Source organism: Pseudonaja textilis, chromosome Z (assembly GCF_049901715.1).
Source record: "Pseudonaja textilis isolate UNSWEBS1 chromosome Z, rPseTex1.2, whole genome shotgun sequence".
Taxonomy (NCBI): Eukaryota; Metazoa; Chordata; class Lepidosauria; order Squamata; family Elapidae; genus Pseudonaja; species Pseudonaja textilis.
The window spans coordinates 34,368,102-34,380,363 of NC_142008.1; the positions used below are offsets into that span (position 1 = coordinate 34,368,102).

The 12,262-nt window shown below is 33.3% G+C and overlaps 1 protein-coding gene across 1 annotated transcript; it reads right to left on the reverse strand.

Annotated features, from left to right (window-relative positions):
* Positions 1 to 2,491: 2,491 nt before the first annotated feature.
* Positions 2,492 to 11,808, reverse strand: AGR3 (anterior gradient 3, protein disulphide isomerase family member). Its single transcript, XM_026706328.2, has 8 exons — positions 11,493 to 11,808; positions 9,762 to 9,890; positions 9,340 to 9,403; positions 9,099 to 9,151; positions 7,881 to 7,957; positions 7,688 to 7,751; positions 6,949 to 7,032; positions 2,492 to 3,442 (listed from the first exon to the last, which is right to left on the reverse strand). Exons 2-8 carry the CDS (start codon positions 9,862 to 9,864, stop codon positions 3,393 to 3,395), a joined length of 495 nt encoding a protein of 164 aa, XP_026562113.1. The 5' UTR covers positions 9,865 to 9,890; positions 11,493 to 11,808; the 3' UTR covers positions 2,492 to 3,392.
* Between the last annotated feature and the right edge of the window lie 454 nt (positions 11,809 to 12,262).

A 12,262-nucleotide genomic window follows, 5' to 3' on the forward strand; every position in this document is an offset into this window, starting at 1 on the left:
AGCAGTGTGCAGCAGCCGCCAAAAAAGCTAATGCAATCCTAAATTGTATTAACAGAGGGATACAATCAAGATCAAGGGAAGTACTAATACCACTCTATAAAGCCTTAGTAAGACCACACCTAGAGTACTGCATCCAGTTTTGGTCACCACATTATAAAAAAGATGTTGAGGCTCTGGAAAAAGTACAGAGAAGAGCAACCAGGATGATTAGGGGACTGGAGACTAAAACATACAATGAACGGTTTCAGGAACTGGGCTTGGCTAGTCCAGTAAAGAGAAGGATCAGGGGAGACATGATAGCGGTCTTCCAATATTTGAGGGGCTGCCACAGGGAGGAAGGAGTCAAGCTATTTTCTAAAGCACCTGTAGGCCAGACAAGGAATAATGGATGGAAACTGAACAAGGAGAGATTTAACCTGGAAATAAGGAGAAACTTTCTGACAGTGAGAATAATCAATCAATGGAACACCTTACCCTCGGAGGTTGTGGGAGCACCATCAGTTGAGACTTTCAAAAAGAGATTGGACTGCCATTTGTCAGAAATGGTGTAGGGTCTCCTGCTTGGGCGGGGGGTTGGACTAGATGACCTACAAGGTGCCTTCCAACTCTGATTATCTGTCTGTTAAATTCAAGGCAGGTTGATAGTAATTGTTTTTTCTGCAGTCCTAATTGTCTTCTGAAGTCTTTGTCTGTCCTGTTGGGTGGCAGAACCAAACCAGACAGTTATAAAGGTGCAAATGATAGACTCAGGAAGGAAGCAGTGAGGTACCAGAAGGTTCCGTCTTAGGCCTGGTACTCTTCAATGTCTTCATAAATGACTTAGATGAGGTAATAAAAGAAGGAATTCATGAAATTTGCAGATGATACTAAGTTGGCAGGAATAACCAACACCTCAGAAGATCAACTCAGGGTCCAAAAAGATTTTGTCAGACTTGAACAATGGACTCTGGGATGTAATAAATAATTTCAGTAACATGAAATTTAAGGTAGAGAAAAAGTAAGGTTTTATACCTAGGAAAAATCAAAGTTACAAATGCATATTAGGTGAAACATGGTTCAAAAACAGAAACTGTGAGAAGGACTTCCGGGTCCTAGTGGACAATTACTTAAACATAAGCCAGCAGTAGGTGGCAGCAGTAAAAAAAAAATCTAATACAATCCTTGGTTGTATAACAGAGGCAAAGATTCAAAATCATGTGAAGTATTAGTATCGCCTTATAAATCCTTAGTAAGACCACACTTGGAATATTCCATCCAGTTTTGCTTGTTTCATTACAAAAAAAATGTCGAGATTTTGGAAAAAATGCAAAGAAGACAAACTATGATGACTTAAGGGCCTGGAGACAAAAACATATGAACTAATAGTTGAAGGAATTGGGTATGGCTAGCCTAGAGAAAAGAAGAATTAGGAGTGACACGATAGCAGTATTCCAGAATTTGAGGGGCTACCACAAAGCACCAGAAGGCAAGATAAGAAACAATGGATGGAAACTAATCAAGGACAGAAGCAAACTGGAATTAAGAAGGAACTTCCTAATGGTGAGGTCAATTAACCAGGGGAACAGCTTGCCTCCAGAAGTTGTAGGTGCTTGATCACAAAAGGCTTTTAACAAAATACTGGACAGTCACTTGTATGAAATTGTATAGGGTCTCTTGCTTGACCAAGGGCTTGAACGAGAAGACCTCCAATGTCCTTTCCTGTTCTAGTCTGATTGATTGACTTGTATCATGTGGATTCAAATACTGATAATTGAGGGGTGAAAGTTAAAGGAATGAATAATAACATAGCTAGCATAATGATAGAATTGTATAAATAAGCTGCAGGCAAGAGAAATGGTCGAATAAATCCAATCAGTTTGTTGCTTGTGCATAGAAAAAGAGAATTACATATGATATCTTTTCTTGCAATAATCTTAGATTGAAACATACTTGATGTGTATCTGATGCCACTCAGTGGTTGTGAAATAATACTGCAGAATCTTGATGCCTTTAACTTTTCCCAGTGTGATACTTCCTGAAATGTTGGAACTATATTCTTCCTGGTAAGCATACTTAAACAGAAATTCTGGGAACTGTAGTTACTTGAGGACACCCAGATGAAGAAGGCTACTCTATGCTGTATAGCAGTCCTGTACAGAGATGTTAAAGCTGCCAGGAAACTCAGGAGGGTCAAAATTCCCATAATCCAGTGCTGCCAAAGTGATCCATCCTACGTGATGACCAATGCAGTTTCAGGCCATATATAAGTCTCAGTCATGATTGATAGGAAAAGCCATATATTATTACCAGCAACAGAAATAATGTACTTCTTGATGCCAGTTGCTGGGATACAAGAGTTATTTCAACGGGCACTTAGTTTGTCTGGGAACAGAAGGCTGGATATATCTCTTTTTCTATTGTACATCTGCCATGTGCAATGCTGTATTCATATACTGAAAGAACTCTGTACATAATTTGATAGCATGAGATACTAAAGAAGCACACAAAGAAGTTGAATGCAGAGTTTTATTAATTTCTTTTATGAAACTACGCAGCTCACCAGTCATTTGCAACATATTCAGAACTTTAAATGTAAGTCACTTATTAATGAGTCCTTCTCATGGAACTTCATGAGATTAATTTCTTGCATTCTAGCAAATGAATTTTTTTCTTTCTATCCTATAAGCATTTTTCTACACAGCAGTACAAAGCGAGAGTTTCAACCAACAACATAACTGTTCTACAAGACATATTTCCGTAAGAAAGCTAAGGCATCACAAATGTGATCATTCATCACATCATCCTCACAAGGTCCTAGTGAGCAATATAGCCCAAGTCTAGCCCTAGTCATTCAATAAATTCTATTGTTAAATGGGGATTTGATCCCAGGTTTTTGAAGTCTCAATTCAACCCCCTAATTGCTATATCATATTGATTCACAAAATACTACTATTTCATTCTATAAATTGAAAGTATCGGGACTGTGAATTCAAGAGATATATGGAACAGAAGTATCTCTATCTCTAGCAACAGTATATATACAGAAAAGAACTTGTTTTCTGAGGATTGTGATGGCCTTCATTAATGCAAAATAACCTGATGCATATATTTAGAAAGGCAATACAAAACATCTCCTTCACTAAACCTGTATCCTTATTATAAAACAGATTCTTCAGTAGGATGGGAAAGTATCCTGCTATATAATATCTCAAGGAGAGAAGTAACCTGATGAACATCACTGAATTCTTCTATTATTACAGCCACTATTATTTTTTTCAGCAGATGTGAAGTAAGCTTGCAACGTAAATAGATAACATTCCAAAGGGACAAGACAACTCAACAGCTTTTGTAAATGATTTTTCTTGGTCCACATTTCTTTTATCTGTTGTTGTGGTCATCAATTCAGCATTCATTTACAATTCAGTCTGAATGAGATGCAATGCTTTCTTCATATTATTGATTACTGAAAAAAGAAGATAGTAAAGTGATCTGGAATATTGCAATTCAAAAAGAGGAGTGAATGGAAAAATACATGATGGATCCAATGTCTTTAACTTTTCAGGTATTTCATTTATAAAATATTTATAATGTATTTTTTTTTTAAATTAAAAAGTGACATGCTACAGGGGAAAAGGCAGAGTATAATAAAAGAAAGATGACAGAAAATTCAAATAATTATGAAATGTAACCATCTCTATGAAAATAAATAGTTGTTGTAACTTTTTTTGGTTATGACATTCAATACCATCCCAGAGTAGAACTGCCAAGGTAGCCAATTCTGCAGATAAACGATAAGATACCTGTGGCCTTCAATGCCATATATGAAAATCAGTTAACAAGCAATTGACATGTTCTATTACATCTGAAGGCAGAAAATGAGATAAAAAGGGTTGGGGTTAGTTACCCTTAATGGATAGATTTGGCTGAAGGAAGGGCCTATCCAAACAAATAATGCCAGGAGCTTAAATGTTGGCAGTTAGACTGCTAAGAATTTCAAGCTCTGGACATCATATAATTCCTAAATTGAAATATATGTACTAGGATGACAATTTCTTGCTGGGCATAGTTTCCAGTGACTGTTCCTAGATTCCTTAATCTAGCATCCATCACTGGTTATGCAATTGCTAAGAGATATGTTTGCCTCCTGTGCCTTTTCATTTAGAATGGAAATTAAAATACATCATTTGCCAAATGTTTGCTTTTAACTTCTATCTTTGCATTTTTTTATTGTTTATTTTCTGCCTTAGTAAATGTTTCTATTGGTTCCCCACTTCATTGTTTGCCACTCAAGTTGGCTGCCTAACTCTACTAATGGTAGGATGGACCCCATAAGCCAACATGCTTAAGTTCAGTCAGTCAATAGTCCTTTAAAATTACCGTTATTGGTGGTTCTAGCAGCATACAATTTTACTAACTAGTCAAAATCACCATTTATGGAGACTCTGGCTTCCTGAAAGTACCTATGTCCCATGGACACTTAAGCAAAGGGATTTATTAAATCACTCCTGTCTTCTTAGGGTCTGGGTAAACAAGAAAAGGTACTCTTTTGGCTCTGTAGGCAACTGGGAAGTAAATTTGATTCTGGTGGTGAGTTGTGTATTGAGAATCTTGCTCTTTAACTCTTCTTTTTCCTCAGCTTTGAGAACTAGGTAGGCAAAATAAACAGTTATCTTGGTTTCTATAACCACACAGCATGGCTTGGATATGGTCAATTTAATTCTATAGAAGATTGGGCCTTACCCACTTTTGGTAATTGTTTAGATCCAGATTTGATTTTCCTTAGTTCACTAACTTTCTAATTGATCCATTTAAGCATGTCTTTGGGTAAGGACTATTTCCTATAATTTCAAGCGGGGCTGCATACACACAAATTTAAAAATCCTACACATCCTAGAACATGTTTTTAAAAATTTAATGTGCCCCAAACCTATGAGATTTTTAGTGAGATTTTAATATTGATATTTATTTTAAAATGAAGCTTAGAGGGTATTATATAGTGTTTCCAGAAATGACTATGCTCTAAAGTTGTATAATTATTAGGAAGATTTAGACTTCTGAATTATGAGTTTATAGAAAGAAGGTCCTGAACAATTACATTTTATTTCCCAAAGATGCCAATCTGATCATTTCATTAATGGTTCATCATGTCTAGAACTGAATCTATTAAAACAAGAAATATGTGATGTTCTGGGTGTAGTCCAATTCTATTTCAGGAGTGAATCATCATTTCTCAGGAATATTTTTTTTTCAGGAGATTTGCTTCCAGAAAATTTTAATAACAGAAAATCTGTTATAAAGCTAGAGCAGCTTGTTCTTGAGGAAACATGGAAAATTTCAGGAAATTCCAGCATGTTATTTGATTAGATCATGCAGACCATTTTGATGTTCCCATACTATTGAGAAACATTATAGGTAAACAAAATGATCAATTCAATCAGAGAAAATTATCCCAAATGGTGCTTTAAGTTGAAATAGGTAATACATGAAAGGGGTAATAAAGGTAAAGGTTCCCCTCACACATACATGCTAATAGTTTCCAGCTCTGTCGGGTGGGCTTCTTCTCCATTACAAAGCCGAAGAGCCAGAGCTGTCCAAAGATGTCTCCGTGGTCATGTGGCTGGCATAACTAAATGCTGACGGTGCACGGAATACTGTTACCTATCCACCAAAGTGGTCCCTATTTTTCTACTTGCATTTTTACTTGCTTTCGAACTGCTAGGTTGGCAGAAGCTGGGATAAATAATGGGAGCTCACTCTGTTACGCAGTGCTAGGGATTCAAACTGCCAACCTTTCTGATGAAAGGGATAATACAAGTTGATTAATTTTAATTTTTAATGAAAATATGCAAAGAAATATATTAAATGTCACAAATAAAATACACAATAGTGCACAAATTGAAGTAAATAAGTATTAGTTCTTCTTCAGTTTGTGTTGGATTTTAGCAACAACAAGCAAGCCTCTTAATGTAAAACATATAGATGCTTTGTCAATTTCTCTCTAATCTACTTTTTATTGGTCTTTGCCGATGTAAGAATCTGAGTGACTAATGGAAATCTTGCTTTCTAATCAGTTTTAGTTATCTTTTCCTGCCTACTTTTTATGACTCTTGGACAGATGCTACTCTTTCCTTGCAGAGGTAGAGCAAAAAAACAAAACCACCCCAAAAATCTATGTGCCCAACCCAACCATGTACAAATACATGTAAAAAAAATTCTACTTGCACTCAACAGAGCTAGTTTGTTCTGCCTCCACATTTATCTGTTTCCACAAGATGCACAAAGGTCATTGTAGAGAACGGAAGATCTTATTCAAGTCCTTAATTTTTAAAGCAAGAAATTGTATTCTTGGACACTATTCAAGTATTCTTGCATAGTGCTAGTACCTTGAGATGGTACATGTACCATCTTTGTGTCTTCCTATTCATAGTGCAGGGACCCTGAATGGTTAAACCATGAAATGGTATTTAGGCTTGATTGGCTTGAGCCTAGTGCCTTTCAGTCCTTGCCACAGGTTTGTTTGTTTGTTTTTCAAATGTATATAGACACCCATCTCCTATGTATATGATTCTGGGCAGCTTGCAAACAATTAAAGCAAATATAAAAGCAAGAAAAAAGAACATTGTAACAATTTAAAAACAAGAAAAAAGATAACACATAAAACATTATTAATGAATAACAACATTCAAAACTGACGTAATCATATCTAACAATAACATTCAATATAAGCACTGTGCTGACTTGCCACCTTCCCCAGTCTCTATTTTTGGGGACTGTTGGAAATGAATTCCAAAATATCTAGTTTATTTGGCTTTTTTATTTTCCTAATGTGATATTGAATTAAACTTTTTATATGTATCTTAGCAAGCGTAGCATGCTACTTAATTTATCCTCTATGCAATTAGTACACTTTGGAGAAATAGTCCTGTAAATATTCGTATTCTGAATGCAACCTACTAAAGAAAAACTTACACACAGCTAAGTCTTGAGGTTCATAAGTATACAATCGATTTGTGTATCTTCCAGTGATATCAGCCCTTACTGTGAGAGAAGGATCTGGAAAAGCAATAAAAAATTGATTTCAATTTTAGTCTAAATCATACTGATGCATAGCATCAATAAGATTTCAAAGCGATGCTTTTCACTAATTTAATAATAGTCATGAATTTCAAATGAAGAATGTGAAAGAATCAGCCACTACACTTAAAATGCACTACAATATGACAATGATAATTCCTTCATACCTATGGAAACTTCTACAAGACTGAAATAATGCAGGCTGGAAATGTTCATTATCTGGGGAAGACTAAGGCTTTGATCAATAATGAATTTAATCTCACTTTGGAATGCTACTCAAAAATAATATTTCCAAAATAAAAAAAATAACTGACTAAAGGCCATGTTGGCTTAATATTCTGAGAGCTACAGTCCTAGCACATCTGAATGGCATCAAGTCAGGGAAAGTTAAACTGGAATATCCATTCATTATCCCATGATTCCACATGCACGCTTCCATAAAATGGACTTTCTTTTAACTCTCTATTATCTTTATCAAGAAATATTAGTAGACTAAAATTCCATTCCGTCAGTACAGAAGTAAAATTTCTCAGAAAAGAAACATTTGTCTGGTCCCAGTAACCAACAAAAGCTGTATTTTATAGAGGTGAAGTACTAGGTTATGGCTATTGTTATGATTATGTCTGATACATACCTACAAACATGATTCGAGGTACATACTGTCCATCAGGTGATAAGTTCTTATCAGTTGTTTCATGCTGCCAAAAGAAAATCTTTAAATTGGCATAGTTATTAAATTGTCCTAAAATTCACTAAAGACCACTCATGTCTTTTCCTAATTACTTTCAGATATTATTTAATTTATATCTATGTCTACATTTCTGTACCATGAGGTTGAGCATGATGAAATCATTCTGACACATCTCCTGTATTTCTTGACTTTCTGCAAAGACCTTCTTTAATGCTGCAAAAAATGAAATACAATTGTTATCTTAAAAGACAGATAAGATACAAGGTGCTGTTTTTTTATTTTTTACTTTTGTTAGAGCTGATATTTTCTATACTGATTTTGGCGTGTTATATTAATGTTTTGCAGTCCCATTGAACTGGAAGTTGTTCAAGTGAGAGATGGTTGTTGCAAGGACTTTGAGACTCAAAGACAGAAACCCATAGGTATCTTCTTTGCCAACAGTGATCATATTGCTTAGCATCAATGACAAGATGAGAGAGACTACCCACAATTTAATTAAATCCGTCCCCTTGAAGGTTTTTTTTTTTAATATTAATATTGCAATAGAGGTTGACAAAAGGAGATTATTCTCAGTGAATTCTTCAGAGACCTCCCTGTCTTTGATTACAGGAGGAAAATAGAACCGTATAGAATGTGTTTTGTCAGTATTTAAGATAACTCCATGTTTTTTCATGTAATCTACCTTGCACATTTTTTAGCTTCGGTAGAAAAAGCTAAATAAATATTAGAAGAGGCATCTCTTATATTTTGGTTTACTAATTGCTTGGGCTGATGTATCTTTATCTACATTTAGCAGGATTACTGTATGTGTATTAGGGATTATTTCTTCATAAATGTAAAAGAGTTCTGCTTAAAATAATTTAATTTTGAAAATGAGAATTACTTACACCAATGTATATCTGGAAGATGCATTTTGTGAAATTGTTTCTTTTAATTCAGTGGTTGGTAAAATAGTGTTGATAGTAATTAATAATATGTTTGAGATATCCCTTGGTGCCTACCAGGCTCACTGTCCCAACTACGTTTTTAAACATATTATTTTAATAATAAATAAGTATAAACTGGCATACTTTAAAATAAAGCATCAGCCTACAGCAATGCCGCACTTGCACCATCCCCTTTAGCAGTAATATCTGAAATATTTGAAAATATCCAATTCTCAAAAATAAGATTCTAATTAGAAACTTGCAGTTTCTTCAAACTATTTTTCCTTAATCATAGAGCAATTTGACTTATAGACTGAGATTTCAGAGTTTTAAATATACTGCAATAGAAGAATACAATGATATGAGTGATATATATTTGCAGATGCATTCTCCAGATCTTCACTTTAAATAAAATTGGTTTGACTTACCGCGACAATATTGACAATCTTCCAAATGGTGAATAACCATCAGTGGCTTATTGCTTTTTCAAAAAGAAAATAAATATTAGGAAATATGTTTTCCCTATCATATAACATAAATACAATGAATAATACAATATCTGTAAGCAATAAACTAAAACTTACAAGCTACCACAAATGCTCCATTCATAAGAACAGAAACAAAATAAAAAAAATCAATTTCCCCTGAAAGATTTAAAATTATTTTTACCTTTGTTTTGCCTGATAAAGGCCTTCTTCGTAAGTTTGTACCCAAGTGATATCATCTCCCCATCCTAGAAGAATAATAGGTCCACGGTTTATATGGAGTTGTTTTCTATTTAACTGTCCTTAATATATTTTATATAATATTGAAATGTGTTAAATAATTTATTTATTTACCACAGATTTTGTATATTAAAACAAATGTAAATTAGTGTACCTTAGATTCATAACTCATTTCTGTAAGGGCATGTGCACTAAAATACACCCATGTGTACAAAAAGATATCAAATTATATTATGTTTTTAAAATGTAGAATATCATACCATTGAATTTTAGCCCAATATTATTTACAAAGCAATTTTTAAAAAAAATAGTTAAAATTTATTTTATAATTTTTGGAAGTTTAGAAACAGAGTGAAACTATCATACCTCTAGAGAGGGTTTGAGGTACTTGCTTTTCCTTTTTGATTGCTATTGCAAAATTAGATGAAATGGCAAGTAACATGAAAGATAAGCTCACTGCTGAATGCATGTTTTCTTCCCTCTTCAAAGTAATTTCTGGTAATGAAAACAAAGCCAACTTTTTATATTCTAATATCTTGAGTAGCTATAGCTGTCCATAAATGAAATTCTTTTTACCAAACTGTTGAAGCAGATGCTACCTAAAAAAACTAGAAAAAAATACCCACAGAATAGAATAAGCTGAGAAAAATCATAATTCATCAAGTGCATTATTTTTCATCTAAGACAAATTCATTTATTAGAAATTTGGTGCAATTTGTAGCAGAGTTCAGTGTGAGATTAATGTGAAATTAAAATTATCTTCATATGTTTTTCCAGAATGTTAATTACTTTCTGTACTAATAACATTTAAAAAGATAAAATATAATTGCTCAAATAAAAAATAAAATTATAGAGAGCTTTTTGGATAAAGCAGAAAGTCTAATAGTTTAAAACTTGTTTACAAGGAAGCATTTAAATTTCTAAAGAGATAATTGAATTACAATAAACAAAATTGTCAATGCAAACAAAATGCCTTTTTTTCAAGATGCATTGTAATGCCAAATCTAATAAGAAATTCAGGTGTAAGCTACATCAACATCTATTTAATAAATGTACAAATAGGATTCTTAGTAAGTTCTTTCAACCACATTTTTTTCCATTATTTTTCATTTATTCATTTTATATAGAAATTATGGCATTTTGGATTGAACGCTGGCATTTCCAGAAAAGAGTTAGGTTGCATGTTATATAGTTTTTAAAAAAGAGACAGATAAAGTAGCTGTTTCAGGTACATTAAGGAAAGCAGTAATTAATCAGAATTTCAAACTTGCAGTTCAACAGTATTTTCTACCAGGTTAAAAGGATATATGATTGCAATACTGATATTATTTTTCAATCATGAGAAGCACCTACAATTCAGGTGTTCTGTCTATTAGTAAAGGTGCATTTATTTTTATAGCCATTCCAGGATATTTTATCATTTATTTCATTGAGAATTAAAATTTTTATACCTTCTGTTGTTATCACTGAGGTTTTTTTATTTTGTAACTGACTTCCCTATGGTAATTAAACTGATATGATTCATAATTAACAAATGACAAAAATAATTTTTTTCTAGAAAAAAATAGCTCCATATTATTGGTATAAATTTAAGTCTAACTGTTTTTAGAAGATCCCCTTTAAATCTGGGTCAACTGTACAAATAAAAGACTAATATGAACCATAAATGTGATATTAAAATCCATTTTTAAAAATTAGCAATAATATTTTTAACACATTTGTTTGTAAAGAAATATAGCTGAGTTATTATGTAAAATACTCAGTTTCACAAATTATTGTAGGCAAGATCCTCAGTCTTTAAAGAAATAACTATTTAATATTTTTCTTAATGTATGTTTGCATATTATACACACATATAGACTTTTTAAGGAACATCACATTATTTTTACATAGTGGATATTTTTGTATAGTGGATAAATTACTGCAATAAATTTAGTCTTTTGAAATCTACATCAATTCATATGTAATAATAGACAGTCTAACAAATCTTGTGCAGAAAACGTCTCTGAATGATTTCTTCCCATCTCTTTTTTTGCTGATAAACAAACATCATTTGGTAGTGTGAAATAAAATAACAAGACTTTGAATTTTGCTCACCAGAATTGGTCTGCTGTGTTAATGAAAGTTCTTCCCAAGCAAACCGATGTTTTAGAGTGAATGTGATTTATAGACTTTTGTTCAGCTGATTTGCCTAGCCTCTTCATCTGGATTTACACAATGTGTTCAATTGCAAATGAGATAGTAATGAACAATCCTGCCCCTCCTTCCTTTCCTTGAGCATCCCAATCTTGCAAGTTCACATTTTGGTCTATTGAATAGTTGGATTTCTTGTCCCGTTTTTTGCCTATATCAAGTATCATTATATTAGAACTGGAAAAAAGCAGTGCTTTGTATGCCTTTGACTTTTCCTCACAAATGGTTATGGTCTGGCTCAAGTTCAGTGAAATAAGAAACCAGAAACAAAAGTTGGAACTGTAGGTGCTATTGTTTCTACTGAATGACTGAGTTCAATGGTACTCTGAGATCAGGGATGAAACTAATAGGAAGATACAAGAGTTACTTTGTGCAAAAGAATGTAATTAAGAAATCAGGTGGGGGAATTGTAAAATGTAGCTCTCAGGAGGAATAGATTATACGCTTTTAAAAATAAGATAATTAAAATAAAGAAGGGTGAGGAAGTTTCTTGAGTATGTATTTTTTTTCCATAAAATTTCCTATTTTGTTGTTTAGTTTCACAGCACAGTTAACTTTGATTAAACATATGCTTTACATCTGTTTGAGAAATTGTTGTAAATTTTATCCTTGACTGGGATCCAAAGGCATTGAGAACCCAGTACTGTAAGTCAACTTGTTTCTTCATGGTTTAT

What these genes read in the sequence shown, in the direction of transcription:
- AGR3 (XM_026706328.2), bottom strand. Translation starts at nt 9,864, where the DNA reads ATGCATTCAGCAGTGAGCTTATCTTTCATGTTACTTGCCATTTCATCT. An exon ending in ACCTCAAACCCTCTCTAGAG is followed by an intron (nt 9,404 to 9,761) that starts GTATGATAGTTT and finishes TTATTCTTCTAG; the next exon opens with GATGGGGAGATGATATCACT. An exon ending in ACCTCGAATCATGTTTGTAG is followed by an intron (nt 7,033 to 7,687) that starts GTATGTATCAGA and finishes TTGCTTTTCCAG; the next exon opens with ATCCTTCTCTCACAGTAAGG.